Source organism: Sus scrofa, chromosome 2 (genome assembly GCF_000003025.6).
Source record: "Sus scrofa isolate TJ Tabasco breed Duroc chromosome 2, Sscrofa11.1, whole genome shotgun sequence".
NCBI classification, from domain to species: Eukaryota; Metazoa; Chordata; class Mammalia; order Artiodactyla; family Suidae; genus Sus; species Sus scrofa.
In genome coordinates this window covers 15,314,800-15,342,593 of record NC_010444.4, presented here as the reverse complement: position 1 = coordinate 15,342,593, position 27,794 = coordinate 15,314,800, and the positions used below count along the sequence as shown (strand labels likewise).

General features: G+C 51.9%; 3 protein-coding genes across 61 annotated transcripts in view; 2 read left to right on the top strand and 1 right to left on the bottom strand.

Moving 5' to 3' along the window:
- Positions 63-8,579, bottom strand: ACP2 (acid phosphatase 2, lysosomal). Its single transcript, NM_001244740.1, is given in 11 exon segments — positions 63-994; positions 3,982-4,157; positions 4,280-4,386; positions 4,502-4,584; positions 5,364-5,496; positions 5,939-6,028; positions 6,109-6,207; positions 6,316-6,468; positions 7,330-7,416; positions 7,728-7,823; positions 8,440-8,579. Coding segments are annotated over 11 exon segments (1,272 nt in total). The 5' UTR covers positions 8,554-8,579; the 3' UTR covers positions 63-860.
- NR1H3 (nuclear receptor subfamily 1 group H member 3) lies at positions 5,809-27,311 on the top strand. 11 transcript variants are annotated; one of them, XM_013994340.2, is made up of 11 exons: positions 9,039-9,057; positions 16,418-16,523; positions 17,281-17,360; positions 17,886-18,074; positions 18,472-18,738; positions 19,480-19,688; positions 19,795-19,974; positions 20,120-20,219; positions 25,371-25,484; positions 25,703-25,797; positions 25,986-27,307. In XM_013994340.2, exons 3-11 carry the CDS (start codon positions 17,318-17,320, stop codon positions 26,130-26,132), a joined length of 1,344 nt encoding a protein of 447 aa, XP_013849794.1. In that variant the 5' UTR covers positions 9,039-9,057; positions 16,418-16,523; positions 17,281-17,317; the 3' UTR covers positions 26,133-27,307.
- The window catches only part of MADD (MAP kinase activating death domain), a 44,677-nt gene continuing 44,017 nt past the window's right edge, over positions 27,135-27,794 (top strand). For 17 of the 49 annotated variants that reach the window (XR_002342037.1, XM_021085192.1, XM_021085184.1 and 14 more), the window contains exon 1: positions 27,456-27,680. The gene's annotated coding sequence lies outside the window, so the exon portion shown is untranslated. Of the gene's footprint in view, positions 27,681-27,794 lie in introns of all 49 variants that reach the window. The other 32 variants (XR_002342036.1, XR_002342039.1, XR_002342035.1 and 29 more) reach the window with 12 other exon arrangements.

Sequence of the window (27,794 nt, the reverse complement as noted above, 5' to 3'; positions counted from 1 at the left end):
CACTGACTTGGTCAAAAGGCGTCTCAGGTCCCCCAGATGAAGAAAAGGCACAGAAATGGCACTGAGTCCAAAAACCTTCATTCTCTGGAAGCTGTCTCAGCCCTATTCTGGGCCACAGTCAAGAGCTGTTCAGCTCACAGCGTGCATTTACCCTGGGTCCCTGGAGGTCCTAGCCCAGCTGAGAGGGATAGTAATTCCATGATTCTGTACCACAATTCATTGTGCTCCCCGCTTTCCCCCATCTCTCCCAAGTCCAGACATCCAAACTGCTCAGGGTGCAGGGGTGACAAAGATGCTGGAAGCATTATGTCTGCCCTAATTGTGGCTTCAGCTGGACAAAGGAAAACTTGGCCGGCTGATGCCTGGGTGACCTGGTCCCTTGATGGCCAATGTTTGTACCCCCAATACCATGCAGTTTTTCCCACTAAAACAAACACTGAGGGGCAAAATTGTGTCCTCTGGGCCACTGGCCAAAGATTCTGGGTGGGAGATGAGTGAGCAGGGCTTGGTGGAGAGGTGAAGCAGATCAAGCACCAGCTCCTTCAGTCTTTATCCCAGGTCCTGAGTGAAACTTGAATACTTGCCCACATTTCAGGCCCTTAGAAAGGAGCACGGAGGAGGCAAATCCTGTTTGGAGAGAGCTGATGTCCAACACGGTACTTGGTAAACATCAGGCACATGAATGCTGAGTGACAGGTGCCATGGGCCAAGCTGAGCCCCAATTGTTCATCTAGGCTGGGGAAATCAGAGGGAGGCCCAACCCAGGGTCTCCTGTGCATGGGCTGGGGAGCAGCAATGGTGAGGAACAAGGGCCCAGCCCACCTCTCCTAGGAGGCGGAGGGGAGGGGGCTGAGTGGTTGTCAGGCATGATCTTCCCCATCTGCGACGTGGCGGTACCCGGGAGGCTGGGCCTGCATCCGGAAGAGGACGGTGAGGAGCAGCACTATGAGAAGGAAGAGGATGGAGCCACACACAGCCAAGGCCACGATCACCTCTGAGCACGGGGTGGAGAGGGAGAGAGAAAGGTCATGTCAGTGTTCATTCAACAGATATGGAGGAGTTCCCGTTCTGGCTCAGCAGGTTAAGAACCTGATTAACAACCATGAGAAGGCAGGTTCAATCCCTGGCCTTGCTCAGTGGGTTAAGGATCCGGTGTGGCTGTGAGCTGTGGTGTAGGTCACAGATGAGGCTTGGATCCCATGTGGCTGTGGCATAGGCCAGCACCTGCAGCTCTGGTTCGACCCCTAGCCTGGGAATTTCCATATGCCACCAGTGCAGCCCTAAAAAACAAACAAAAAAATTTGAGTGCCTACCACATTCCAGGAGCTGTTCTTAAAGTGGGGATATCACAGGTGGCTAAAACAAAGTCTCCTCTCATGGATTTTACATTCTAGGAGAGGAGATGCCATGGTAGGAAAACACCATAAAGAAAAACAAGGCAGGAGTTCCCTTCATGGCTTGGTGGTTAACGAACCCGATTAGGAACCATGAGGATGCAGGACTGATCCCTGGCCTTGCTCAGTGGGTTAAGGATCCGGCGTTGCTGTGAGCTGTGGTGTAGGTTGCACATGCAGCTTGGATTCAGCATTGCTGTGGCTGTGGTGTAGGCCAGCAGCTGCAGCTCCTGATTGAACCCCTAGCCTGGGGACCTCCACATGCTGTGAGTGCAGCCCTGAAAAAAAAAAAAAAAAAAGAAAGAAAAAGAAAAACAAAGCAAGGTAAGGAGGAAATGATGGAGAAAATCAATTAGGAAAGGTGTCACTGAGAAAGTGACAGTTTGAACAGAGACCTGGAGTCACTAAGTGAGACAAAAGATCTGAAAGAAGAGTGTGCTCAGGCAGGGGCTGGGGAGGCAGAGGACAGGAAGCCAATGCAAAAGGCATTTAATTCACTTGGGAGTTCCCTTGTGATACAGTGGGTTAAAGATAAAACCTGTACCACAGCAGTGGATCCGTGGCCCAGAAACTTCCCTATGCCACAGGCATGACGGAAAAAAGAAAGAGAATTAGCTCGGTGTGTTCTTGGACCAGCAAGAAAGTCAGTATTGCTAGAGCAGAGTATGTGAGGGGCAAGCAGGAGATGAGGCGGAGGACCAGACCAAGTCAGGAAGGCCATGGTGAAGAACGGGACTAGGATTTGATTCCACATATGATGGGAAGCCACTGGAAATTCTGAGAAGGGTGGCAATGTAAATCGATTCATGTTTTTAAAAAATTAACTCTGCTGTGTTGGGAGACTGGTATGGCCAAGAACAGAATCAGAAAGAACCTTAGGAAGCTTTTTGATACTTCAGGCAGGACTGGATTAGAGAGCAAGAGCATGTGTTTTATTATTATTTATGGCCACACCCACAGCATATAGAAGTTCCTGGGCCACCAACTGAATCTGAGCAGCAGCTGTGACCTATACGGCAACTGTGGTAACACCAGATCCTTTAACCCGATGTGTTGCACTGCACTGAGGAACAAACCCACACCTCCACAGCAACCCAAGCTGCTGCAGTCAGATTCTTAACCCACTGTGCCACAGCAGGAACTCCAAGAGCATGTATTTTAAAGATGATGTGGAAGAACGTATACATGTACACATGACTGGGTCACCTCACTGTGCAGTGAAAAACTGACAACACAAAATGTAAATCAGCTATAATGGAAAACAAAAATCATTATTAAAAAATAATAAAGACGAGGTGGTGAGATCTGCTAGTGGTTTGGAGGTGGAGTCTGAGAAAGGGTCATGCTATGCACCTAGGTAGCTAATGCAACATTTGCTAAGATGGGGAAGCCTAGAGGAAGAGTGGATTTGGGGGAAGAAAATGTGATTTTTATTTTATTTTTGCTTTTTAGGGCTGCACCCGCAATATATGGAAGTTCCCAGGCTAGGGGTTGAATTGGAGCTACAGATGCCAGCCTATGCCACAGCCACAGCAACTCGGGATCCGAGCCGCATGTGCAACCAGCACCACCACATGGCAACACCAGATCCCCAACCCACTGGGCCAGGTCCCCATCCTCATGGTTACTAGTCAGATTCGTTTCCACTGAGCCACAACAGGAACTCCTGAAGAACATGAACATGTGATTTTAGATCTCAGATATGAAATGCCTTAGCTGACATCCATGGAAAGACCTCAAGTCTGCAGCTGAGAGAAGAGGTCATGAATTGGAGTCATAAAAAGACAAAACTTAGCATGGAGATGGTGTCTAAAGCCAAGGCCAGGTTAAGCTCACCTTGGGAGTGGGCATTGGTGGGGAAAGGGCCAGGATGAGTCCTGGGCCATTCACTGGTTAGTAGGGAGGGGAAGCCAGTAAAGGAAGCTGCCTTTGAGAAAAGCCTAACCTTTTCTTGGCAGAGAAGCCAACAGAGTATTTAAGGAAGGGGTGACCGATTCTGTAATGCTGTTGAGAGGTGAAAGAAGCTGACTAAGAACTGGTCGCTGGCTTTGGTGAGAGCAGGTCATTGGTCCTTGACAAGAGTGGCTTCTGTGGAGTGGCAGGTGAGTCTGAGAGAATGGGCAGTGAGGACGTGACACCAGAGACCAGGCAACTCTGAAGGATTCCACCCTCGATGGGGAGTGACACAGGGAGTGGCAGCTGAAGGAGGACATGGGCTGAAGAGGTTTTTGTTAGGCTTTGGGATGGGAGTGATCCCATAAAGCAGGAACGCTGAGCACTGGGTTCCAAGTTGAAGTGAGAAGAGAAGGACCTGGCGTGTAAGTGGAAAGGCTGGCCCGAGGTGGCAGCTTATACCCGCAAGAAAGCTGGAAGACCTGGCGGTGGGAGGGTGAGATCTCTGGTGCTCTTGTTTCCTCAGTGGCATAAGGAGGGGCCTCAGTGAGTCCGTCTGGGGCGAGGGGCAGCGAAGGGAACTGTGGGGACCCGCGGTAGCATGGCTGAAGTGCGTCAGCGCTCTCAAGACCTACAGGTATGAGTGGGAAGTTATTCTAGGACATGGCCAGCACGGAGGCAGGCAGCAGCTCACCTGTGTCTGCAGGACCACTTGCCAGCTGGCACTCCTGCTGCCAATCCTTGGGTATGACAGGCTCGGTGAGGCGAAGGAAGTCCTGCAGCGGGCAGCGGTGAGGGCAGCCGGGCAGGATCAGCGGCCAGGGGGCCTTGTCACTCTCATTCCGAAAGTACATCTCCACTGAGAAATTCCTGAAGGTTCATAGGAGACAAGATGGGAGCTGCTCGCTAGGCTGACAGCAGCGCCTCAGGCTGTCCACAGCCATCAGTCACGGGAGCTCCCTGCCTGAGGGCAGAGCAGCAGCTCCACTCACCCATTATCTTCCTGGTACAGTTCAAATATGTGGCAGGCCGCATAGGGAGCTTGTTCACCGTTGTAGACATCCAGTGCCATTTGCAGGGCAACCAGGGTGGTGTCATGCTGTAAGGGAGAAGGGCTCCCCATCAGCACAGCCCCCCACACCCCCAGGCACTGAAGAGGGACGAGACCCAGCTCTTGGCCTGACATCCGCACACCGCGGGCTGTGGGAGCTTACCGCTGAGTAGACCAGCAGCTTGGGGAGCTGGGAGGTGGTTGCCATCAGGGTCAGGTTCTTCCGTATCTGGGCCAGCAGGACTCCTGAAGGACAGAAGTCCCCAGTGTCAGTGGCTATAGCCGTCACCATCTTCTCACCAGACCTATCTGCCGTTCTCTCACCCTCTGCGAGTCCTGGCTCTGATCACCACAGAGAACTCCAGGCTCATGGGAACTACACAGGAACTCTACGGCACCTGCTCTCTAAGAACTTTCACATGTGTAGGAGAAAGCAAGCTCAAGCTAGCTATCTGTGTTTCAACACCGATGCAGAAACCCGCCACTTATTTATAAATGAGTTACGAAGCCCTGCCCATGTTTGAAGAATTACTCCAGGTGGGAATAAATATAAACTCAAGATTGCTTCAGAACACACAAGATGGTGGCTCCAGGCCAGGGGAACTCTGTCATGTGCAGGCTCTGAAAACTGAGATGTCGCAAAGGTTCGTCAGCTGGCACTCCCTTGGGGTGCTCACGTCAGGAAACTGGCCTGTGTATGACTGTCAGCCTCTTTCAAAGTGGGCCCTTGTGGTCATCTGGAGGAAGGGATTCATTGGAGGGGAGGGAGGGCTTTCTGACATGGTGAAACTTAAAAGAATGTGAATGGCAGAAAAGCAGCACACACCCAACCGTGCTCACTCACACAGGACAAACGTGCTAGGCATCTAGACAGCTGGGGACACCGATGACTAAGGGGATGACTAGGGGGGCCTAGTTCTGAAGAGCAGAGAACACTTCAGGTAGCATGTGAGAGGCCCCCAAGAGCGGATTCCTAATGCTGTAGGGATCTGACAGGGGAGTGACATGCTGCTGTTGTCACTCACCCCCCTGCAGCCGGGCCTTCTCTGCCTGCTCGTAGATCCCGAAGAGGAAGCGGAAGCTGAAGTCCTTTAGCCGGCTCAGACGCTGCATGGTTTGGGGTGAGGCCCAGGGAGGCAGGACCAGCCCGTGTGTCTGCTGTATGTGGCAGCGGGCAGGTTAGCTCCTCACCCAGGCCAGAGCCTCTCCCGGGAGCCGTTCTCTTCCTGTGTGTGTGTGGGTGTGTGCAGGGAGAGGAGAGGCAGAGGTTTGCGACCAGGAGACATGGTGGACAGTGATGAGGCCGCAGGGCACAGGAAAGGAGGCTCGGGCACCAAAAGTGTGACTCAGCAGAACGGAGTCAGATACCACGAGAGCTCGGGGTGGAGAGAAGCAGGAACTGCTGACGATCGATAAACTATTTCCCACTCTGAGGTTCTTTTTCACCCATGAGGGAAGTTCCCTTGTTTCACAAGAGGCGGCTTGCCTGGACCTCCCGGGTAGGAATGGGGTCCAGGCACGGTTGCACATGGCCTGGTCACCTAGGCCTGCTGAGGTGTGAGAGGAGGACAGTCATACCGGGGACCCTGAGCCAGCTCACCTCACAGAAGAGTGTGTCATAGACATTCCAGACGGTCTCCAGTGTCAGGTCCGTAAGCCCTGTCTCGTTGGCCACCATTTCCAGAAATTGCTATGAGAAAGGGATCAGGGATCAGTCCTGCCCTGGGGGAAAGGACAATGTGTGGTGACCTCCACCTCGGCCCCACTCACTGCATTCTGAATACTCTCATTCTGATACTCTGGTGTCCGCCGGGTCTCGTTCTGCAGCTGCTCAAAACGGGGACATGGGCCCAACGGGAACTTCAGCAGCTGCAGACCAAAGGGGGAAGCAGAGGCAGAGAAAGAGTCGGGGATCAGCAGCCCAATGGCCAGAGCTGCCCCCCTCACCGCCTCCAGGGAAGGGCTGGCCAGTCTTACTCTGTCCTCGGTAACAGGCACAGTATGGACAGGAATAGGCTGCCAAGAGATGTTTGGATTAAAGCGCTGCATCCCATTAGGGGGGAAGAGTCCAGCCAAGTTGGCCTCAGCACTCATGAGAGTCCGGTCAAAGTCTGTGCTTCGAACATAAACCTGCAGAGATGACAACACGAGTCTCACGAGTGGGTGGGGGAGCTCTGGCCCCTCCATGGGGTCCCAGGGGAGGACCGGTTCTTGGTGGACACCTACCAAATGAAATCCTCCGTGCATCTGGCCCTCTCCCCCCTCTGGCTTTCCCCATCCCTCTTTACAGCCAGGGCCCAAAATGCAGCTGGGGGGTTTGCTGTCCCCAGTCTGTGAAAAACTCCTGTGAGAATGGCTTTAGGTCAGATGCCCCTCCCAGTCCAAAGTGCTTAGTTAACAAGGCTCTTGGGTCCGTCTGTGTGCCTGGTTTTATTACACCACCTGTCACCCTATCTAGGCCCAGGTCCTTGAGGGCAGAAACTATCTCCCCTTTTATAACTGGCTTAGAGACCAGGAGAGGAAATAAGATATGGAACAGAAATAATTATTTGTGAAGAGAGAGGAAGAAGCTGTAAGGAAGGGCAAGATCAGGCAAGAGCTGGCCCTCAAGGAGACAATACAACATCTAGAGACAAAGATCAAGTTTGTATGGCACACCATTATATGCAGTGCTAGCATAGTGCCTGGCCCATAACAGGTACTCCAAAAATGTCTTGAAAGCTTGAGCTATTTCAGAGTCAGAAACTACTTTGCTAGACCCTTAAATCTGAGCTTGGATGCTTGATCCGTTTTGCCAATTCCCAAGCCAAGCAGGAGCAACTCAGCCTCTGGGGTTTTGTTCCAGACACCCCTTGGGTGTCTTGTCCTGTAGCTGTAACCAGAAATGCCTGGAGGGAGGCGAGCGTGCCCAGCCTCACCCTTAGTCTCCTGAGGGCAGAGGGTGAGAACAGCAGGCCCCGTTTTCCTTACCTGTCAAGATCACAGCCTTACCTCTTGCCGGTGGTAGGAGGTGTTCAGAAAGCCAAGGTATCGCTGTCGCAGAGCCCGGCCCAGCTCCCAGTGCTGTAGCATCCCCTCCTGTAGGCAAACCCAAGGATTCAGAGGCCCAGAGGGGAGGGATGGCTCACCCCCCACCAGGGCTGGGCCACTGTTGCTTTCCAAGTTCTTGGCTGGAAGTAGGAGTGGGTTCATCTGATCCCTGAAGTCATTTATTAAGCAGCCGATTGTGCACTGTGTAGGCCCATTTTAATTGGCACAGGTTAAGAAATGTGATTAAAGTCAGCAGGCACATGGCAAAAAGGAATTCGGTGAAGCCCCAAGTCCTATAAGCCTGCTTGAGGTCATTCATGCTACAGCTCATCCTGAAGGAGAGCTGGCTTCTGACCCACCTTGGTTAGCTGACCAAAGCCCTGGGGCCATTTGTCTTCTTGATAGGGGTCCTTGGGATATGTCTTTACTGGCGAGCGGTCTCCATGTCGGTACAGCTGAGGAAAGAAAATGGTTACCCTACAGGTCACAAGGGTCTCCTTGACGGAGACACAGAGCCCAGGTCTGCCCCATGCTGAGAGGGAAGCGTCACTCCCTCTGGGATGCCTTAACTCCACCAACTGCAAAAGAACCCCAACTCAGAAGTCAGTAACCTCTTCCAGGTTCCAGGGATTCTAACTCGGCTAAGCAATGCCACTGGAGATCTTGGGAAAACCAAAGACAGGTGGGAAAGGAAAAGAAATCAAAGCAATGCAGACGGTGGGGGAAACAGTGAGGGGGTGGGGATCGCCAAAGGCTCCTTTAGACGTGAGTCTCTTAACTGTTCGTGAGTCTCTTAACTGTTCGACTACATCCCTGTCCCAGACCAGACTCACCCGACCTATCCCCTTACACCTTGCCTCCCCCGCCACCAAATACCCTAGGGCTTCGCAAAAATTCCGAACCCAGGCCCCCAACCCGGCAGGCCAAACGTCTCTTCCTAAACCAGCTTCTCCTCCTCTTCCTCCTCCTCCTCCAGACCCCAGACCCCAGCAAAGCCCCGCCCCTCCCTCCACCAGCCGGCCTGAGTCCTCCTAGCGCTGGCGAGCCCTCAGGTGACCCGTCTCTCAATACCAAGGTAACGAAGCGCAGACTCCGGGCCTGGATAGGTGGCATCACCATCAGGTTCACACCAAGAAGGAGCTGGAGTAGAGCCGGCTGCCTCCAGCCAAACTGTCTGCCCGCCATCACCGCTGCAGTCTAGACAGCAGAAGGGCTGGAACCCCCTGGGTGATACTTGCGGCAGCCGCCCGGACGCACCCTTAAGGACACACGCCGGAAGTACGCTCGCCGCCATCTTGCTAAAGGAGAAGCGGGATAGTGGGCGGAGGAATCTGGGAGGGAAATTCGTGTAGGAGGTTGGCAATCCCGGCGTGGCGGAGGAGCTTGGGCGTGTAGCGCGACCTTGGGCTGCAAAAAGGCCTTGAAGACCTCGGCTTGGTAAAGAGAACCCTGAGCTCGGGTTTGCTTCAGGCCGCGGAGACCCGGTACCAAGGTCGCTCTTGTATTGGGCCGGACCGTGGCCGGGAGAACGAGCGCCCCCTCGGGTCGAGGTGCCGGCGGGCTGACTCGGAGCCGGAGCGGATGCAGCATTGGGGCTAGGAGTGGTATAGGGTTCCTCTCTCACACCTCTGTCTGCGGCTGGAATTTGAGCCTTGGCCCTGGCTCTCCTCCCCGGAAGTTTTGTTTGAGGTGAGGGCACAGAGTGTAAACAACCCTTTGGACTCTCTGTCCCTGAGGTTGGTCCCAGTCTAGCCAGCTGCTCATTGCCTGAGCGCAGCTTCAGGAGCCCTCTCACTTCCCCTTCCAGTCCTTTCCCTGCCCTCTCACCGGGCCACTTCTAAGTTTTAGTTAATAGGGATCAAGATGTCAGGCCTCTTCTCAAAGGGGTTGGGTTGCACAGGATGTTCAGATTTTGCAAAACCAAAGCAGTGAATCTCTAGGGGAGGAATTTCTGACCAGTGGGGAGATAACTTAGGAGTAAGGAGAAGGAGCATATCATAAAGTGGGATTAGATGGGATTTCTGCAGAACCAGAGGCCCTCTTAAGAGGCCCTGAACGTTAGGATACAGATATAGCCAATTTGGCTTCAGGGCTTTGTGACTGTGAGCTTGGAATGACTCAGAGCTCAGAGAGGTTAGATCATAGGCCCTTGGGATGCTTTGATTAAGATCTGACCCCTAGGAGTTCCCATCATGGTGCAGTGGAAAAGAATCTGACAAGGAACCATGAGGTTGCGGGTTTGATCCCTGGCTTGCTTCAGTGGATTAAGAATCTGGTATTGCTGGAGTTCCCGTCGTGGCGCAGTAGTTAACGAATCCGACTAGGAACCATGAGGTTGTGGGTTCGGTCCCTGCCCTTGCTCAGTGGGTTGACGATCTGGCGTTGCCGTGAGCTGTGGTGTAGGTTGCAGACGTGGCTCGGATCCCGCGTTGCTGTGGCTCAGGTGTAGGCCGGTGGCTACACCTCCAATTAGACCCCTAGCCTGGGAACCTCCATGTGCTGCCGGTGTGGCACTAAAAACCAAAAAAAAAAAAAAAAAAATCTGCTCCCTAGTAGCAAATCACCTCATTGAGAAATAAAACCTGATCAGAACCTAGTGGGCATATGTGTCATTATCTTGCTGTAGGACTCCAAATTGAATTATTCATATATACCTCAGAATCTAAACTTTGCTTCCAGAATTGTTATGGAGGAGTGAATAGAAAGTGAGAGCTGTAGGCTGGGTAATCAAATAGTTCTTGGCGTTCTTATTTAGTCGCAAGCCCCTTTATGAAATCAGATGAAAATTTAGTCTCCACTACAGAAAAATATCCACATGTATGAACACACACAAATGTAATTTTGCATATAATCCCCAGAGGTCATTCTCTAGAGGATCAAGGTCTTCCCTGGAAGATCATGTCTAGGCTTTATAAATGAGCAGCTCTGAATCCTTGATTTAACCTAGTCCTCTTACTTCACAGGTAAGAAAACAGGCCCAAAGAGAGGAAGTGACTTGTCTAAGGTCTCACAATATAGGAGTATTGATTAAGTTTTCTGATTTCCAGTCAAATAATCCTTATAATGGGCTGTTTTTCACAGGCTACTCAGAGTGCATTGCTAAACTATGTTCAGTGGCCCCCAAATACTTTTAATAAAGAGATTTCTAGCAAAGGAAACCTTTTCATATTAGTGAGATTGAATGGGACATGGCTAATTGGCAGGTTTCTGCATATTAGTGGGAGTTTTGAGTGTTTTGTTTTAATAAGCCCCTTACTCTCCTTGCAAACTAGCCAGACCATTGTGATTTCAGAATATAAGTCCCTGGCTTACTAAATTTTGGCAAGTAGAACAAAAATCCCTCAAATTTATCTTTTGTTTTTCTTCCCACTCACTCAAGTATTTCTGTATTCTTTGTGCCTGCAAGTATCCCATGTAGGAGGGATTGATGGAGAAGATATTATTTTCATTTTTGTAGTGAGAAATAAACCCAGTAAGGGTGAGGATTACACCCTGTGGTCCCCACACCTTAGTTCTCTCAACTACAGATGCAAAAATAATAGACATGTAGGGAGTTCCCTTGCACAACAGGTCAAGGCTCTGGTGTTATCACTGCAGCAGCCCAGGTTGATGTTGGGGTGCAGTTTCAGTCCCTGCCCAGGAGCTTCCACATGCCATGGGTGTAGCCAAAAAAAAAAAAAAAAAAATAGACGTGTAGATGGATGAATAGATAGATGGATACAAGGGCCTACCTCAGACCAAATAAATCAAAATCTCTGAAAATGAGGCCAGGTTTGAGAACCACTGCTCTACCCTTTATTGGCAGAAGCAAACCTAAACCTGGGTGAGTTAACTATTTTTCCCATCTGGGAAGGCAATTTTGTGTAATAAAGTGAGGTGGGCATCTTTTGTTTGAGTCTGAGCTTTTGAATCAGCTGTACTTGTATTCAAATTTGATATTCGCCCTCTTGCTTCCTAGGATTATATATGAGAAATAAAGGAATACACATAAAGATAAATGTATGTGGTAGGGCCTATTAAATGTTACTTTTTTATAGAAAGTGTTATTGAAATACAATTGATTTACAATGTTGTGATAATTTCTGCTGTAGAACAAAGCGATTCATACATCTATGCATTACTTTTTGTTTTTGGCTGCACCCATGGCATATGGAAGTTTCTGGACCAGGGGTCAAATCCGACCCACAACTGCAACCTACACTGCAGCTGTGGCAATACTGGATCTTTAACCCATTGCAACAGGCCCAGAACCCAAGCTGCTGCAAGACAATGCCAAATCCTTAACCCACTGTGCCACAGCAGGAACTCCCACACTTTCATTCTTTTTCAGATTCTCTTCCCATGTAGAGCGCAGAATTTGGGGTAGAGTTCCCTGTGCTATACAGCAGTTCTGAGTTGGCCAATCGTTCCATATACCACGGTGAATAAATGTTGCTTCTCTTCTTTCCTCTCTGCCATCTGTATCATCTCTGAACTCATAGGCCTAGGAAGCTGGAATTGCTGGGTGCTTCTCTATCTTGGGATTAGGAGGTTGGGCAGAAATCACTTGAGTGGCCTGCAAGATGACCCCCATGTTTTGCAGCTTTCCAGAATGGTGGAGAAGCAAGCAAGAAGCAGTTGCCCTAGTCCATCCCTGTGTGTGGCCTTGTGGCCTTGTGGCCTGCCTCATGGGAGTGCTTTGAGGGAGTTGTCCAGTAGTGCGTAGGAGTATGGGTGGGTGAATGCTCCTGTTTTTGCTGCCAGAGAAGTCTCTGGAGATTCTGGGGGTCACAGTTGTGACCTGGAAGATCCTTTTAGAGGGGTTCTCAAGCATGTTGCCTCCTCTAGGAGCCAAGGAAACATAGGAAAGACCTCATGGGACTGGGAGGTTTTGCACCTAACACCTCCTCTAGGCTGGTGGGACTGTGCCATGGGGGTGGATCTGGCAAAGTGAGATGTGATTCTCCTTGCAGATCACCAGACAGCCTGCCCTGGCATGGGGAGGAAGCCAGTGCTTAGTCCCCAGAACCTCTGTGAGATACCATCAACAGGTTTTGGTCTTCCCCCAATTTGCTCTCCCTTCCCCTCTTCAGGCTGGGGAGGCTCCTGAACCCCTGTAACCTGAAGGGGTAGCTCTAGCAGTAAAGCTTTGGTAATGCTTCTTCCTCCTTTACTAGAGACTAGGCTGACTCTCTGGCACAGGGGAGATAGCACCCTGACCTGCTTGTTCAGCAACTGGCTCTAGCCTGGGTCAGAGGGCTCCAGATGCGGCTCGTGGGTGGTCCTGGGTGCCAGCCTGTGGGGAGACTAGGGTGTCAGGAGAGGGAGTTGAGAATCAGAAGTGAACGAGAGTCTTCATAACTCCCAGAAAATAGGTTATCATACCCAAGACCAGTGTTCCATCCCACATCCCTGGTAACTAGGTGCTTCAGTGACACTGCTGATTCTCCGTCTGTACTGGAGCTTCAGGAGATGGGGAGAGGTAGAGAAGGGAGCTGGACCGATGATGTGGGTGCTGAGACAGAACAGTTGCAGTTTCTCAGGGACCAGAGTCTCTGGTTTCTACTTTCCCAGGACAGCTGGGGCCTTGTGTAAATCAGGGAAGGAACACAAGCAAGAGGAATGGAGAGCCTTGTGCTCATGACTCAGAGACGTCCAGGCCAGAGTAGGGACCTTGTGATGAGAGGGAACAAGAGCAAAAGTTGGAGGCAGAACTTTGAGATTGGGGATGTCAGAGAGGCTTTTCTGAAATGTGAAAATGAATACATGGGCAGATTTTGCAACACCACTAAGCCTGCTGTCTTCTCAAGTTTTTCTCCCCAACCTCTGCCTGTTCCCCCTGCCGCACCCTGCGCTTCCTCCCATCTGTCACCAAGCTCCTTTCTATTTCTTCTTTCCCTGTCCTTCTCCCATCCTGTCTCCCCATGGCCCCTGTCCGCTCTTCCCCTGCTCCCTCTCTTCTCCTCTTCCCTGGTGCCCCGTTCATCTCTGTTTTGGTCCCTCTGGCTGCCTGCCCTGGCCCCCTGTCCTTCTGTGCTTTAATGTGGGGCCCGTGGGAACTGGAGTTCACAGCAAAACAGGAAGAGCCTGTGAGCAGGAAACTGGGAGTAGGGCAGAGGGGGAACAACCAGCAGTAACCTCAGCTCCTCTCCTCCCACATCTGGACTGAAGCATCCCCAGGGCTCTCTGCTTTTCCCACTACAACCCACCAGGCCCTGCTTCTTCCGTCTCAGCACTTCACTGGTCCAGCAGACCTGAGAGGCAACAAGATGAATGTCCTGCACTCTGAGGCAGGAGAAGGAAAGAGCACAGGGAATGGAGTGAGGACATCTGGATTCTGATCCCAGCTCAGCCACTGACTGTGTGTGGTCTTGGAAAAGGCTCTCCCATGAGCTCAGTGTTCTCTGTAAAATGGAGCTTATTGTACCCTCCCTCCCTCCTGGAGTTGCTCGAAGGACCAGAAGAGAGAGTGAGGGGTCCGAATATGGAAATGAGCACTGGAAGGTTAACAATTAGATTCAAGGTGATGGGAAGACCCATAGCTGAAAGGATTGGGAGGTTAATTACTGCTACCATTTCTTCTACTCTTACTATGTGCCATACATTGTGCTCTGATACATTGTTTAATTCTTAGGACAACCTTATGTGGCAAAAACCATTATTATTGTCTGTTCTAAAGATAGGGAAACTGGAGTTCATGTCATGCCTCAGTGGTTAATGAACCCGACTAGTATCCATGAGGATGCAGGTTTGACCCCTGGCCTCGCTCAGTGGGTTAAGGATTCAGTGTTGCCGTGAGCTGTGGTGTGGGTCACAGATGCGCCTTGGATCCCGTGTTGCTGTGTGTGGTGTAGGCCGGAAGCTGTAGCTCCAAGTAGACCTCTAGCCTGGGAACCTCCATATGCCATGGTTCGGCCCTAAAGAGACAAAAAAATAAATTTAGGGAAACAGGAAATTCCCTTGTGGTGCAGCCGACTAAGGATCCAGTGTTGTCACTGCAGCAGCTCAGGTCACTCCTGTGGTGTGGGTTCAATTCCTAGCCCAGGAAATTCCGTGTGCCACAGGTGTTGCCAAGAATAAATAAATAAAAGAAAACATCTAAGTGATTAAAAAAAAAAAAGATAACGAAACAGGTTCGAAGACATAGTAACTTTTTTTTTTTTAATTTCATGGCTGCACCCATAGCATATGGAAGTGCCCAGGCCAGGAACTGAATCTGAGCTGTAGCTGCAGCAACGCCAGATCTCTTAATCTACTGCACTGGGCCAGGGATCGAACCCATGTCTCTGCATCAACCCAAGCCTCTGCAACTGGATTCCTTACCGCTGTGCCACAGCAAGAACTCCTCAAGTAACTTATTTAATCAATATCACACAGCAGGAATTCTGTGGCACAGCTTGAAGATCTGGCATTGTCATTGTAGCAGCATGGGTTGCTGCTGTGGAGCGGGTTTTTAATTAATTAATTTTTGTCTTTTTAGGGCTGCATCTGTGGCATGTGGAAGTTCCCAGACTAGGGGATGAATCAGAGTTGCAGCTGCCGAACTGGCCTACACCACAGGCACAGCAACACATGATCCAAAGTGTGCAGTCTACACTACAGCTCATGGCAATGCCAGATCCTTAACCCACTGATCAAGGCCAGGGATCTAACCCACATCCTCGTGGGATACTAGTTGCATTCATTACTGCTGAATCACAATGAGGAGTCTTGTGGAGCGGGTTTTATCTCTGGTCCAAGAACTTCCACAGGTGCAGCCAAAAAAAAAAAAAAAAAAAAAAAAAAAAAAAAAAAAAAAACGGAGTTCCCGTCATGGCGCAGTGGTTAACGAATCCGACTAGGAACCATGAGGTTGCGGGTTCGGTCCCTGCCCTTGCTCAGTGGGTTAACGATCCGGCGTTGCCGTGAGCTGTGGTGTAGGTTGCAGACGTGGCTCGGATCCCGCGTTGCTGTGGCTCTGGTGTAGGCCAGTGGCTACAGCTCCGATTCGACCCCTAGCCTGGGAACCTCCATATGCCGCAGGAGCGGCCCAAAGAAATAGCAAAAAGACAAAAAAAAAAAAAAAAAAAAAAAAAAAAAAAAAATCACACAGTAAATAAGAGAGGCAAGGCCAGGATTTGAACCACAGATCTGAGCTCAGAGCCCAAACACTAAAGCAACAATGCTGAAATGACTAGCACTAACAAGTGTAGGGTAGAAGAGGATCATACTATTTTCTTGTTTATTTACTCATTCAATAAACAGGACCACATTACCTACTCTGTCACCTACTATATTCGAGGCCCTGTTTCAGGAGAGGTAAAATCAATAAAATGAGGTGTCTACCTTCCAGACAACAGGGCAGGAAAGCAGGGCCGTAGTCTCAGTAGATGCCCAACAGAGCCTGCCCTCCCTTCTGATGGAACCCTTCCAGATAAGAGAACCTGCATACCCTCTCAGGTCCATCCTGGGCTGGCACCTAGATCTGTGGTCTCCAACCTCAACCCCTTCCCAGACTATCCATTGCTGTAGTGACTTCTTACCAGCACCCCACCTCTGGCCCCTGCACAGCCCCCACATTCAGAGACTCCCCAGAAGGCCGAGCACCTGCCTGTCTCCACTCCTGGAGTTATACCAGCTCGGCTGAGGCCTGGGGCTAGTGGGGAGAGCTTCTTGGCCCCTTTCCAGAGGCAGGGGAGGAGGAGGGAGGCTGGGAAAGCAGGCCGGGGCTCGGTGTCGCAATTCCGGGCCGTGCTGGGACCTTTGCTCCGCGAGATGTCTATGGAGGGGAGGGAACGACTCTGGAGGCTGCTGGGAATGGGGTGGGGGTGCCCGGGAGGCAGTCCTTCTGTAGAGCAGCTCCGAGCCGCCAGGGTGAGGAGCGGAAGGGGAGAACCGGGGAGCCGGCTAGTCTGCAGGGAAATGCGGCTGTCGGGGCTGGGGGTAGGGGCCGGGGGTGGCGCCGGGCCGAGGGGGGGCAGGCCGGCAGGGGGCGGAGTCAGCACGGCGGGGAAGCGGCCCCGTGGGCGGGGGCGAGGAGGCCAGGGCTCCAGTCGGTCGGCTCCCGGCTCCTGGCCCCTCTCTCGCTCAGCTCCGGCTCCCTGGTGGCGGCGGACAAGGGACTGCACCATCCCCCTCTCCCAGCAAGGGGGCTCCAGAGACTGCCCAGCCAGGAAGTCTGGCGGCCTGGGCGCTCGGTGGGTCTGCTCCTCAGCCGTGGCCTGGGGATCTGCGCCGCGTGTGTCTCGTGTGGGGGTGGAGGGCGTCCTATGGATTTAGGAAGGGGTTTTGGGGGAGAAGTGGAGGATGATGATGGTGACGAAAGCTCGGGCAGCGACGACCTTCTATTTAGGTCCTAGAATAACTTCTGAGGGGGTCAGAGAGAGGAGGTCCTGTATGTGATTTGGGGTGACTCCTGGAGACAAGAGTTTTGGCCTGGGACCCTGGAAAGCGGCAGGAATGAGGTTGTCTAACAAGCAGCGTGTTTCACTGGGTGGAGGGAGCCTTGGTCACATGTCCTGGTTCCACCTAACTTTGGCTGTTCCCAGTGCTGGAGTGAGGGGAAAGGGGCCCCGGCAGAAGTGGGGCAGATGTGCCTGAACATTCTCTGATGGCCTGGAGGGGGCCCTGAGGAGGAAAGGTGGCACGGTAGCCAAGAGCTCAGACTTCCGTGTCAGAGAGACCAGAGTTGGAGTCTTGGCTCTACTGCTTAATTGTGTGGGCATAGGCAAATTTTCTTAATATTTTGGGACCCCAGTTTCCTCATCTCTAAATGGGGCTAAAGAATAGCCCTAACCTCACAGGGATAATGTAAGGAAGGCCAGGAAAGCCTTAGCACAGGCTGACACATACACGGCAAATAAATGTTAGAAGATATGTGAGTATAGATAAAAGGCAGGATCAGGAGGGGAAGGAGCTCTGATCTGGGAGAGTGTAACCGGAATGTTCCTGCAGGACAGTCCCTTGGTAATGTCCAGGGCTCCAGGAAGAGATGTCCTTGTGGGTGGAGGCCCCTGTGCCTGATGTTTCTCCTGGTAAGCTTCTTCACTCCAGCCCTCTGTCTCCCCTGAGCCCAGGCCCCAGCTCCTCTCCTCCCTTGGGAATCAGCCTCCTTCACTACCTGCCTTCTGCCCTCCCCCAGAGAGCAGTGCAGAGCTGTTCTTGCTGTTGCTTGCCTCCTTCTGCCCAGACTACCTCTGTCCTGGTTCTGGTGCCTGGCCCTGGTTCCTGGCCCCCGCCAATACCCACCGGTCCTTCTCAATCGGCGAGGCTGCTGCTGGAGAGACTAGGCATGCAGTGTTACCCAGCTTGGCTTTCAAGAATTCTGTCTAATCTCTGAGATAGATGCACTTCAGCCCCCCAGGGAGGTCCTCATTTAAGGTGCAAGGGACTCTTAAGTGACTAGGCCCAGAGCCCACACAAACCCCAGGGTCCCTGAGCCCAGAACCGATATTTTGCTGCCCTCTACGGGTAGAGATAAGTTTACAGTTTCCCAAGAGAATGCTGGGGAGATGAACTGGGACCTGAGACCCCCCCTGTGCCTCTCTTTTGGGGGTCAGACTCTGCAGTGGAGCTGTGGGAGTCAGATGCACAAGATGCAAGCAGCCAGTCTCTGGGAAGCAGCAGCTGCATCCTCAGGGAGGAATCCAGCACACCCCAGTCTGCGGGGGGCGCTTCGAGGGTGGGGCTGGATGCAACAGAGTCCACGGCCCTGCTTCCCGGGGTGGAGGCCTCTCCAGAGTCCACAGGTGAGGAGCTGCTGGATTTGGAGGAGGTAGGGGCTCCCCCGATCTGGGAGGGGTAACTTCAGGGCTTATAAGATCATGGTTAACTTCAAAGGCTTTGGGGTCAACTAGACCTAAGTGATCTGAATGTAAGTTTTGTTTCTATCTTAGGCTTTTTTGAGCCTCAGTTTCCTTAATGGAAATAATAAGTACCTATCTCTTGTAAGGACCAGTGCATATAGAGGGTTCAGACAGTACCTAGGACATAGTAGCACTTGGCATACAGGAGCTACTTGCTTAGAATAGGGAGACTGGACTGCATCTAATGAAGTGAATGAAGGTCACTGAGTGCTCAGAGCAGTGGCCAACTGGGCACCAAGCTTTTTCTCTGAAGAACATTAAGCCTCTTCCATGTATCCAGAGCTCCGTCCACAAAAGCGGAAAAAGGGGCCAGCCCCCAAAATGCTGGGGAATGAGCTGTGCAGTGTGTGTGGGGACAAGGCCTCCGGCTTCCACTACAACGTGCTGAGCTGCGAGGGCTGCAAGGGATTCTTCCGTCGCAGTGTCATCAAAGGGGCTCGCTATGTCTGCCACAGCGGGGGCCACTGCCCCATGGACACCTACATGCGTCGCAAGTGCCAGGAGTGCCGTCTTCGCAAGTGCCGCCAGGCGGGCATGCGAGAGGAGTGTGAGTGTCTGGGAACCAGAGCTGGGGGGATAAGCTGATAGGAAAGAGGGAATATGTGGGCGCCAGGATCTGAGGCCAGACAGGCAGCTGAGCCAACAGGGCCTTTGTCTACTTCCCTAAGTGTGGATTAAGATCTCTTCCTTGTTGGGGGTTCCCGTCGTGGTGCAGTGGTTAATGAATCCAAATAGGAACCATAAGGTTGCGGGTTCGATCCCTGGCCTTGCTAAGTGTGTTAAGGATCTGGCGTTGGTGAGCTGTGGTGTAGGTCGCAGATGCCGCTCGGATCCCACGTTGCCGTGGCTCTGGTGTAGGCCAGTGACCACAGCTCTGTTTAGACTCCTAACCTTGGAACCTCCACATGCCGCGTGACCAGCCCTAGAAAAGACAAAAAAAAAAAAAAATCTCTTCCTTGTTTTGGGAGTTTCCACTGTGGCTCAGTGGGCTAAGGATCCAGCGTTACCATGAGCTGTGGTGTAGGTGGCAGACGCTGCTCGGATCCTGCGTTGCTGTGGCTGTGGTGTAGGCCAGCAGCTGTAGCTCTGGTTTAATCCTTAGCCTGGGAACTTCCATATGCCACAGGTGTGGCCCTAGGAAAGAGGGAAAAAAAAAAAAAAAAAAGATCTCTTCCTTGTCTTTACCCAATGCTCTCTGCTTTTCTGGAACCTCAAACTACCCCTCTGCCCCATCCCTGCTTCCTGTCTCCCCCTCTTTTTCCGTCCTCATGTCTGACTCTGTCCTTAGGTGTCCTGTCAGAAGAACAGATCCGCCTGAAGAAACTGAAGCGGCAAGAGGAGGAACAGGCTCAGGCCACATCTGTGCCCCCAAGGGCTTCCTCGCCGCCCCAAGTCCTGCCCCAGCTTAGCCCAGAGCAGCTGGGCATGATCGAGAAGCTGGTGGCTGCCCAGCAGCAGTGTAACAGACGCTCCTTTTCAGACCAGCTTAGAGTCACGGTACTGGAGGGACCTGGGGAGAGGTCGCTGTGCCCAGAGCGCCAGTTGGCTTCTTGATGTCCGACTCAGAGTGATTTTTTTTCCCCCTCCCTGCCCTTCTGGGTAGCCTTGGCCCATGGCACCAGATCCCCAGAGCCGGGAGGCCCGTCAGCAACGCTTTGCCCACTTCACTGAGCTGGCCATCGTCTCTGTGCAGGAGATCGTTGATTTTGCCAAACAGCTGCCAGGCTTCTTGCAGCTCAGCCGGGAGGACCAGATCGCCCTCCTAAAGACCTCTGCGATTGAGGTGGTGAAGGCCAAGGGTGAAGGGAGGATGAGAGCGGGATGTCTGTGGGATGGGCCTCCAGACAGCCAGCTGGGAAGTAGGGACGAGGGGCTCGACCTTTCCTGAAGGTGCCCTGGGCCAAGACCAGCCCGCTGCTTGTGTGCAGGTGATGCTTCTGGAGACATCTCGGAGGTACAACCCTGGGAGTGAGAGTATCACCTTCCTCAAGGATTTCAGTTATAATCGGGAAGACTTTGCCAAAGCAGGTGAGAACTGAGATCACAAAGGGATTGCTTTGGATGAACAGACGCTTTTTGTCATGGGGCCCATAATGACTCTAGAGCTACAGGCCCAGGGTTTGAATAGCTACCAAGGAAAGGCTCCACTTGTTTTTCCAAGACAGAAAGTTGGAATGCTGATAGGCCTCCCTTAACTGCCCCGGATAGACTCCTGTCCTCTGTTGTGTTAGGCCAGTGGTTCTCAAACTGTGTTCCCAGGAACCTGAGGGGGGGGGGTTCTGTGGAAGTGTCATCTTAGAAGTAAGGAGGCACAGGGGAGTTTTCTTGGGGTGCAGTGGCTTAAGGATCTGGCATTGTCACTGCAGCAGCTCGGGTGGCTGCTGTGGTGCAGGTTCCATCTCTGGCCCAGGAACTTCCATGTGCCATAGGAATAGACGGGAAGAAAAAGGAAGCACAGGAATGTCCTTTATCTTAACTTTAGCCAAACAAGAAGCTCCATTTAAATCTGTACTATATACTGGGCTTCTGCATAAGATTTTGCTTAAAGAAAAGATTTTACAGCTTGGGAAAAATACTCGAAAAGCTCACCAAGCCCATTATTGACTTCACCAAGTCAATAATTAAAAATCTTTTCAGATGTGCTTTTTAAGGATCTTGCGGCCTGATTTCCCCCTTTTCCTTCTCTTTCTCCCTTTCTTTTCCTTTCTTTTCTCTTTTTCTCTTTCTCTCTTTTTTCTTTTTCTTTCTCTTTCTCTCTCTCTCACTCTTTCTCTCTCTCCCTCTCTCCCTCCCTCCCTCTCTCTCTCTCTCTCTTTCTTTCTTTCTTTTCCTCTCTCTCTCTTTCTTTCTTTCCCCTAAGGTATGTGGAATTCCCTAGCCAGGATTCAGATCCAAGCCACAGTTGGGGCCTGTGCTGCAATGGTGGTAACACTGGATCCTTAACCCACTGTGCCGGGCCGGGGATCAAACCTGCATCCCAGGGCTCCAGAGACACCACCAATCCTGTTGCAACACAGGGGGAACTCCAGGTTTCCCCTTTTTCTTTCTTTTCTTTTTTTTTTTTTTCTTTTTAGGGCTGCACCTGCAGCATATGAAAGTTCCCAGGCTAGGAGTTGAATCAGAGCTCTATCTGCGACCTCCACCACAGCTCATGCAACGTCAGATCCTTAACCCAGTGAGTGAGGCCAGGGATCAGTCCCACATCCTCATGGATACTACTTGGGTTCTTAACATGCTGAGCCATAATGGGAACCCCCAGATTTCCCCCTTTTCAGTTGCTCTTTCTGGGGAGCCATGGAATTGTCATTGAAACATAGCAGACATGCCTAGGTGGGACAGTTTTAGGATACGAGTGAACATTTCTATCCCCATCCCATACCTGGAGTACTGTCTCCAAGAATTAGTTCACAATACTCTACTCTAGCTGATATTTGCTTGCAGTCTAAGCAGTGTTGGTTTCCTCATAATCAGTTGTGGTGATGTTTGCGTCGTGGGGAGAGGGGTTAGAAAAGGATGGAAGGCCGAAGGTGTTCGGAGGGACAGGATTGAGTCATGTACCACCTGAGTGAGTCCATCTATAAAGTAAGGCTGATGCTGATTCCATTCTCAGGTTTGGAGGATCCTGGTTTTCAGGGCAGAGCTCACAAAAGTTTCTCGTGACTCCGGCCAACTCTTGTCCCATCACACAGGCTACCCAGTGAGCTTTCCAGGGAGGTCTCCCTTCACAATAGGGCATGGCAGGCCTGTGTTGGCACCTCTTGCCTTCTGTCATGCCGGGTGTGCTGCCTGACTGTCTAGGCACCTGATAGGGATAATGTAATGACTTTTTCCAGCTTTAAAAACCCAGTCTGGAGTTCCCATTTGGCACAGCAGAAACGAATCTGATTAGGAACCATGAGGTTTCGGGTTCAATCCCTGGCCTTGCTCAGTGGGTTAAGGATCCAGTGGTTCCGTGAGCTGTGGTGTAGGTCGCAGACACAGCTCAGATCTGGTGTAGCTGTGGCTGTGGTGTAGGCTGGTGGACCTGATTGGACCCCTAGCCTGGGAACCTCCATATGTCGTGGGTATGGCCCTAAAAAGCAAAAAAAAAAAAGCCCAGCCCTTCCCCTTTCTCGACCTGACCACCCTTTCTCCAGATGGTTACCATCCCAGTCCTTCTCCTTCAAAACATCCTCCTTTCTGAAGCCTTCCCTGTTCTCATGTCCATGTGTTCCTTCAGCACTTGTGGATTTGTGCTATCTGAATCTGTACCTATTTATAAATTCATTTATATAAGTGTTTTTTATGTCCTCATGTTTGTCTTTCATTTCTCGTTTTGTCAGTGATGTCCTGGAGAGAAAGGTCAGGGGTGCTCTTTGGTCAGGTCTCCGTCCTCCTCTGTCTTCACTGCCTTTGCTGCATGCATGGGTGACTAAGGATGTGAACTGATCACACGGGGGACATTCACTCAGTGAGCAGCAGCAGACCCTCGCAGGGGGCGTAGGTCTAGAACCTTCTCATCCTCTTTGTACAAAGGGGTTGTTTAGCACAGTGCAAGGCTTGACATCTCACCAAAAAATGTTTTCTAAATGGAGCTTGTCCATTAAATGGATCAACACACACTTGATAAACATCAGGGTGAAAGTACAGGAAGTGACTAATCAAGATGCCTGGAATGGAAAAGTTAGCAGATGGTTGCTAGAAGAAATGTGAGAAAGCCTAGGGGACAGCGTGGGGTGGGGAGATTTTAAGAGTGTGTATGGGAGGAGTTCCCATCGTGGCGCAGTGGTTGACGGATCCGACTAGGAACCATGAGGTTGCGGGTTCGGTCCCTGCCCTTGCTCAGTGGGTTGAGGATCCGGCGTTGCCGTGAGCTGTGGTGTAGGTTGCAGATGCGGCTTGGATCCCCCATTGCTGTGGCTCTGGCGTAGGCTGGCAGCTGCAGCTCCAATTAGACCCCTAGCCTGGGAACCTCCATATGCTGTGGGAGCGGCCCAAGAAATGGCAAAAAGACAAAAAAAAAAAAAAAAAAAAAGAGTGTGTATGGGAGAAGGGTTGTGTAGGTGTTACCATTTCAGATCATGATTTATTGAACTTCAGTCTCCTCAGTAAGAAGGCTGGTTCTATTTTTCACTTTTAAAATTTTGCTTTTTGGGGCTGCACCCACGGCATATGGAAGTTTCCAGGCCAGGGGTCGAATTGGAGCTGCTGCTGGCCTACACTACAGCCACAGTGACTCGGAGTTGCATCTGTGACATATACCACAGCTCACTGCAATGCCAAATCCCCAACTCACCAAATGAGGCCAGGGATCAAACCTGCATCCTCATGGACACCAGTCGGATTCATTTCCGCTGCACCACAATGGGAACTCCAATTTTTTAAACGTTTATTATTTATTTAACCAACACTTACATGGTAGTTACCATAAGTGGCACTCATTATTCTCAGGACCCGTTTTTGAGGTAGGTACTATTATTATCTCCATTCTAGAGATGGCTCAAAGAGCTTAAATATCTTACCCAAGGTCATTCCACCTAGTAAATGTTAGAGCCAGGACTCAAACCCAGGGAGTCCAACACCAGAGTCCACATTGCTTTGTTCCCCCTGTGAAACGAAACATGAAATGTATCACTAGTATTCCAATAAGTAAGGCCAATTGCCATGAAAAGGTCTTTTTATAGACAAACATAAGGGTACCCTATATTTCTTGTAACATAGGAGCCCTCAAGAATTCTACTAAGAATTCTATTAGAGAAGTTCTTAGATGTGGCTCAGCAGGTTAAGAATCTGACTAATATCCATGAGGATGCTGGTACAATCCCTGGCCTTGCTCAGTGGGTTAAAGGATCTGGCATTATTTCAAGCTATGGCATAGGTCGCAGATGTAGCTCGGATCTGGCATTGCTGTGGCTGTGGTGTAGGCAGCAGCTGCAGCTCCAATTTGACCTCTACCCTGGGAATTTCCATATGCCGTAGGTGCAGCACTAAAGGAAAAAAAAAAAAAAAGAATTCTGTTAGAATTCTTAGTATTATTTAATTCAGCACGTTCTGAATTCTGGGCACAGTGCAAAGTGCTCTGCTTTTATTTATTTCATCTTTTTTTTTTTTTGTCTTTTTGTCTTTTTGCCATTTCTAGGGCCACTTCTGCGGCATATGGAGGTTCCCAGGCTAGGGGTCTAATCGGAGCTGTAGCCACCAGCTTACGCCAGAGCCACAGCAACGCAGGATCCGAGCTGCGTGTACGACCTACACCACAGCTCACGGCAATGTCAGATCCTTAACCCACTGAACAAGGCCAGGGATCGAACCCGCAACCTCGTGGTTCCTAGTCGGATTCGTTAACCATTGAGCCACTACGGAAACTCCTGGTCTTTTCGTCTTTTAAGGCCACTCCCATGGCACATGGAGGCTCCCAGGCTGAGATCCAGTTGGAACTGTAGCTGCCGCCTACACCACAGCTACTGCAATTCAGGATCCAAGCCAAGTCTGTGACCTACACCAGCTGGCAGTGCCGGGTCCTTAACCCACTGATTGAGGCCAGGGATTGAACCTGCGTCCTCATGTATGCTAATTGGGTTTGCTAACCACTGAGCCATGAAGGGAACTCCTGTCTGCTTTATTTTTTGGTTGTGCTCTTGGTATGTGGAAGTTTCCAGGCCAGCAATCAAATCCGTGCCACAGCAGGGACCTGAACCACAGCAGTGACAACACTGGATCCTTAATCACTAGGCCACCAGGGAACTCCTATATGCTTTATCATGTAACTATCACAACAGTTTTATAAGTTCAGGTATGAGTCCATCTCACAGGTGAAGTTTAGAGAGGTTAAGAAACCTACTCAAGGTTACACACCTGAGCCCTGGAGGCTTCTCTTTTTTTAGGGCTGCACCTGTGGCATATAGATGTTCCCAGGCTCGGGGTCAAATAAGAGCTACTGCTGCCAGTCTGCACCACAGCCACAGCAACTCGGGATCCAAGCCTTGTCTGCAGCCTACACCATAGCTCACGGCACCGCTGGATTGCCAACCCCCTGAGCAAGGCCAGGGATGGAACCCACATCCTCATGGATACTAGTCAGGTCCATTTCCACTAAGCAACAACAGGAACTCCCTTGGAGACTTCTGAGTTCTTAGCAGTTTCCTCAGTTGAGCAGTGCTGCCCATGCCACACACCCCAGCCTCTCTTCTGCCTCCCCAGGGCTGCAGGTGGAGTTCATCAACCCTATCTTCGAGTTCTCCAGAGCCATGAATGAGCTGCAACTAAATGATGCTGAGTTTGCCCTGCTCATTGCCATCAGCATCTTCTCTGCAGGTGCGGAGGAGGGGCAGGAGGGAAACCAAGCAAGAGATTCACACGGAAGAGGGCTGCCGTCCCCATAGGGCAGGAATCATGGGGGTGGAGGCTCTTGCTGTGCTACCTTGGGATGGGAGAGGTTGGGTGGGGTGCGTTCCTATATTTTGGTTGTGATTTGGGGTATGGAAGGAAGACCCTGGCCAGACCTGCTACTCAACTCTGTTGGTGACCTATAGACCGGCCCAACGTGCAGGACCAGCTCCAGGTAGAGAGGCTGCAACATACATATGTGGAGGCCCTGCATGCCTACGTCTCCATCCACCACCCCCATGTGAGTCTCCCCACTGTGCCCCCTTTCTTCCTCTACAGGCTCAGCCCCTGACACACCTACTTTCCCTCCAAGAATCCCTCCCTGACTACATCGTGCACAGACAATTCTCTACCTCTCCCACAACTCCCCACCTTGCCCCCCTTCCTTGGGGAGAGACAAAGGCTGCACTTGTCCCTCTTCTTCCCCAGGACCGACTGATGTTCCCACGGATGCTAATGAAACTGGTGAGCCTCCGGACACTGAGCAGCGTCCACTCAGAGCAAGTGTTTGCACTGCGCCTGCAGGATAAAAAGCTTCCCCCGCTGCTCTCTGAGATCTGGGATGTGCACGAGTGACTGTTCTTCCCCCACACCGTGTCTTCTGTTTTTTGGGGTAGATGGCTGAGGCGTGACTGAGAAGGGCAGACATTCCTGAGGGCTGGGCAAAGGACATCCTCACGTGGCATTAAAAGAGTCAAAGGGTTGGGAATTTTGTGGCTGCTGGGTCCTGGGGATTCTGCTGAAACAGTGCTCCCATGTGAAGACGGTACTGACCCTGCCAAATGGATGAACCTGGGGGCCACTTTGCACAAGGTTGGCCAGGGCCCTGCCCATCCTGCCTCTACCACTTCCTGTTTTCCCCACGGGGCCCCAAGAAGAATTCTCCACTGTTAGCCTGCGGCTTGGCCGTAAATGCCTCAGGGCTGCCTCACTGATAGGACTGGCACTGGGTGTACAGGAAGATCGAAATTAATACAGGATGAGAGAAACCCATTTCTGGATTGGGAGTGGGGGCCCGGCAACAGAGGAGGGAAGGCTGTGTCCTTTAAGGAGCTGCTTCCAGATTCCGAGGAGGGAGACAAGTCACAAGTGACAGCCTTGGCAGTGAGCGGGGACCTCCTTTTACTAGCCCCATTGAGCCATAAGGGTCAATGAAATGTTGAGGCTTAGATGCCCCCTTCCCGTTCAGTGATCCAGGTGGGATCGGTTGTCTTCCTGTGGGAAGGGGGTGTGGGATTTTCCGACCTAACGCCTCAGTCGTGCACCTGTGTTCATGCCCGCGGGTATAATACCTTGGTTTTCCCGTTGACAGCTGAAAAAGAGCAATCCTTCCTCTTGGCCCGCAGACCCTTGGGACAGGAAGAAAGGTCCCCTGAGGCCAGGGGTAGGCTGACCGGTTTCAGGGTTAGCGTCTCCAAAGGGCTGGACTCCATTTCCCAGCGGGCACCGCGGCACCGCTCACGCCCCCTCCCGTGGAGCGTCCCGGTGTAGGTGAAACCGCGGCCTGCGCCTTCCGGCATCAGGTCCCCCCGCCGCCCCTGAATTGGTAGGTTCCACTGCCGAGGCCGCCGGCTTGCCAGCCCGGGAGGCTGGGCACCTCCAAAGCGCGAGCGGGGGGAGGGAAGTCAGGTAAGAGGGACGGTTAGAAAGTCTCAGGGGCAGCTTATCTTGAGAAGTCTCTTCCAGATTAATCCACATTTCCTCGAAATGGACTCCATTACCATGCCGAATTAAAATCTGTTTTAGTAACCTAAAGAAAAAGTGTTCCTGTGGGTCCTCCCCTTGGCACGTAAAGGCGCTGGGCTGGCCCAACGCTCCCCATCGCGTTCCCACTCCCACACGGATAGGTGTGTGCGTAGCCGCCTTTCTCCTGAGGTCGGCTCCACCCTTCAGCCCTCGGCTTGGTGCAGCCCTGTCCTCCCCGGGGGGAATGGTACGGCCCCCGGCCCCCCTCGGCTCCCCCTCCTTCACCGGGTCGGAGTGGTAGGCGCCCCCCCACCCCCCTTCCCGGTGAGGACGCGGAACTGGCGCGCGCTCTGAGCGGCGTCCGCGCCGGCGAGCGACTGACGCTTGGCTGCAGAGAGTCGTGCGGCCGAACCTGGCCGGTCTTCAGAGGCTCCAGAGGTAGGAAGGTCTGGGCCACTGGGGGCCTGGAAGGGTGTTTGGGGTGGGGCTCCCCGGGGGATACAGACTATGAGAGGAAACAGGGGCTTTAGTGGGAAGGGGACTCTAAGGAGC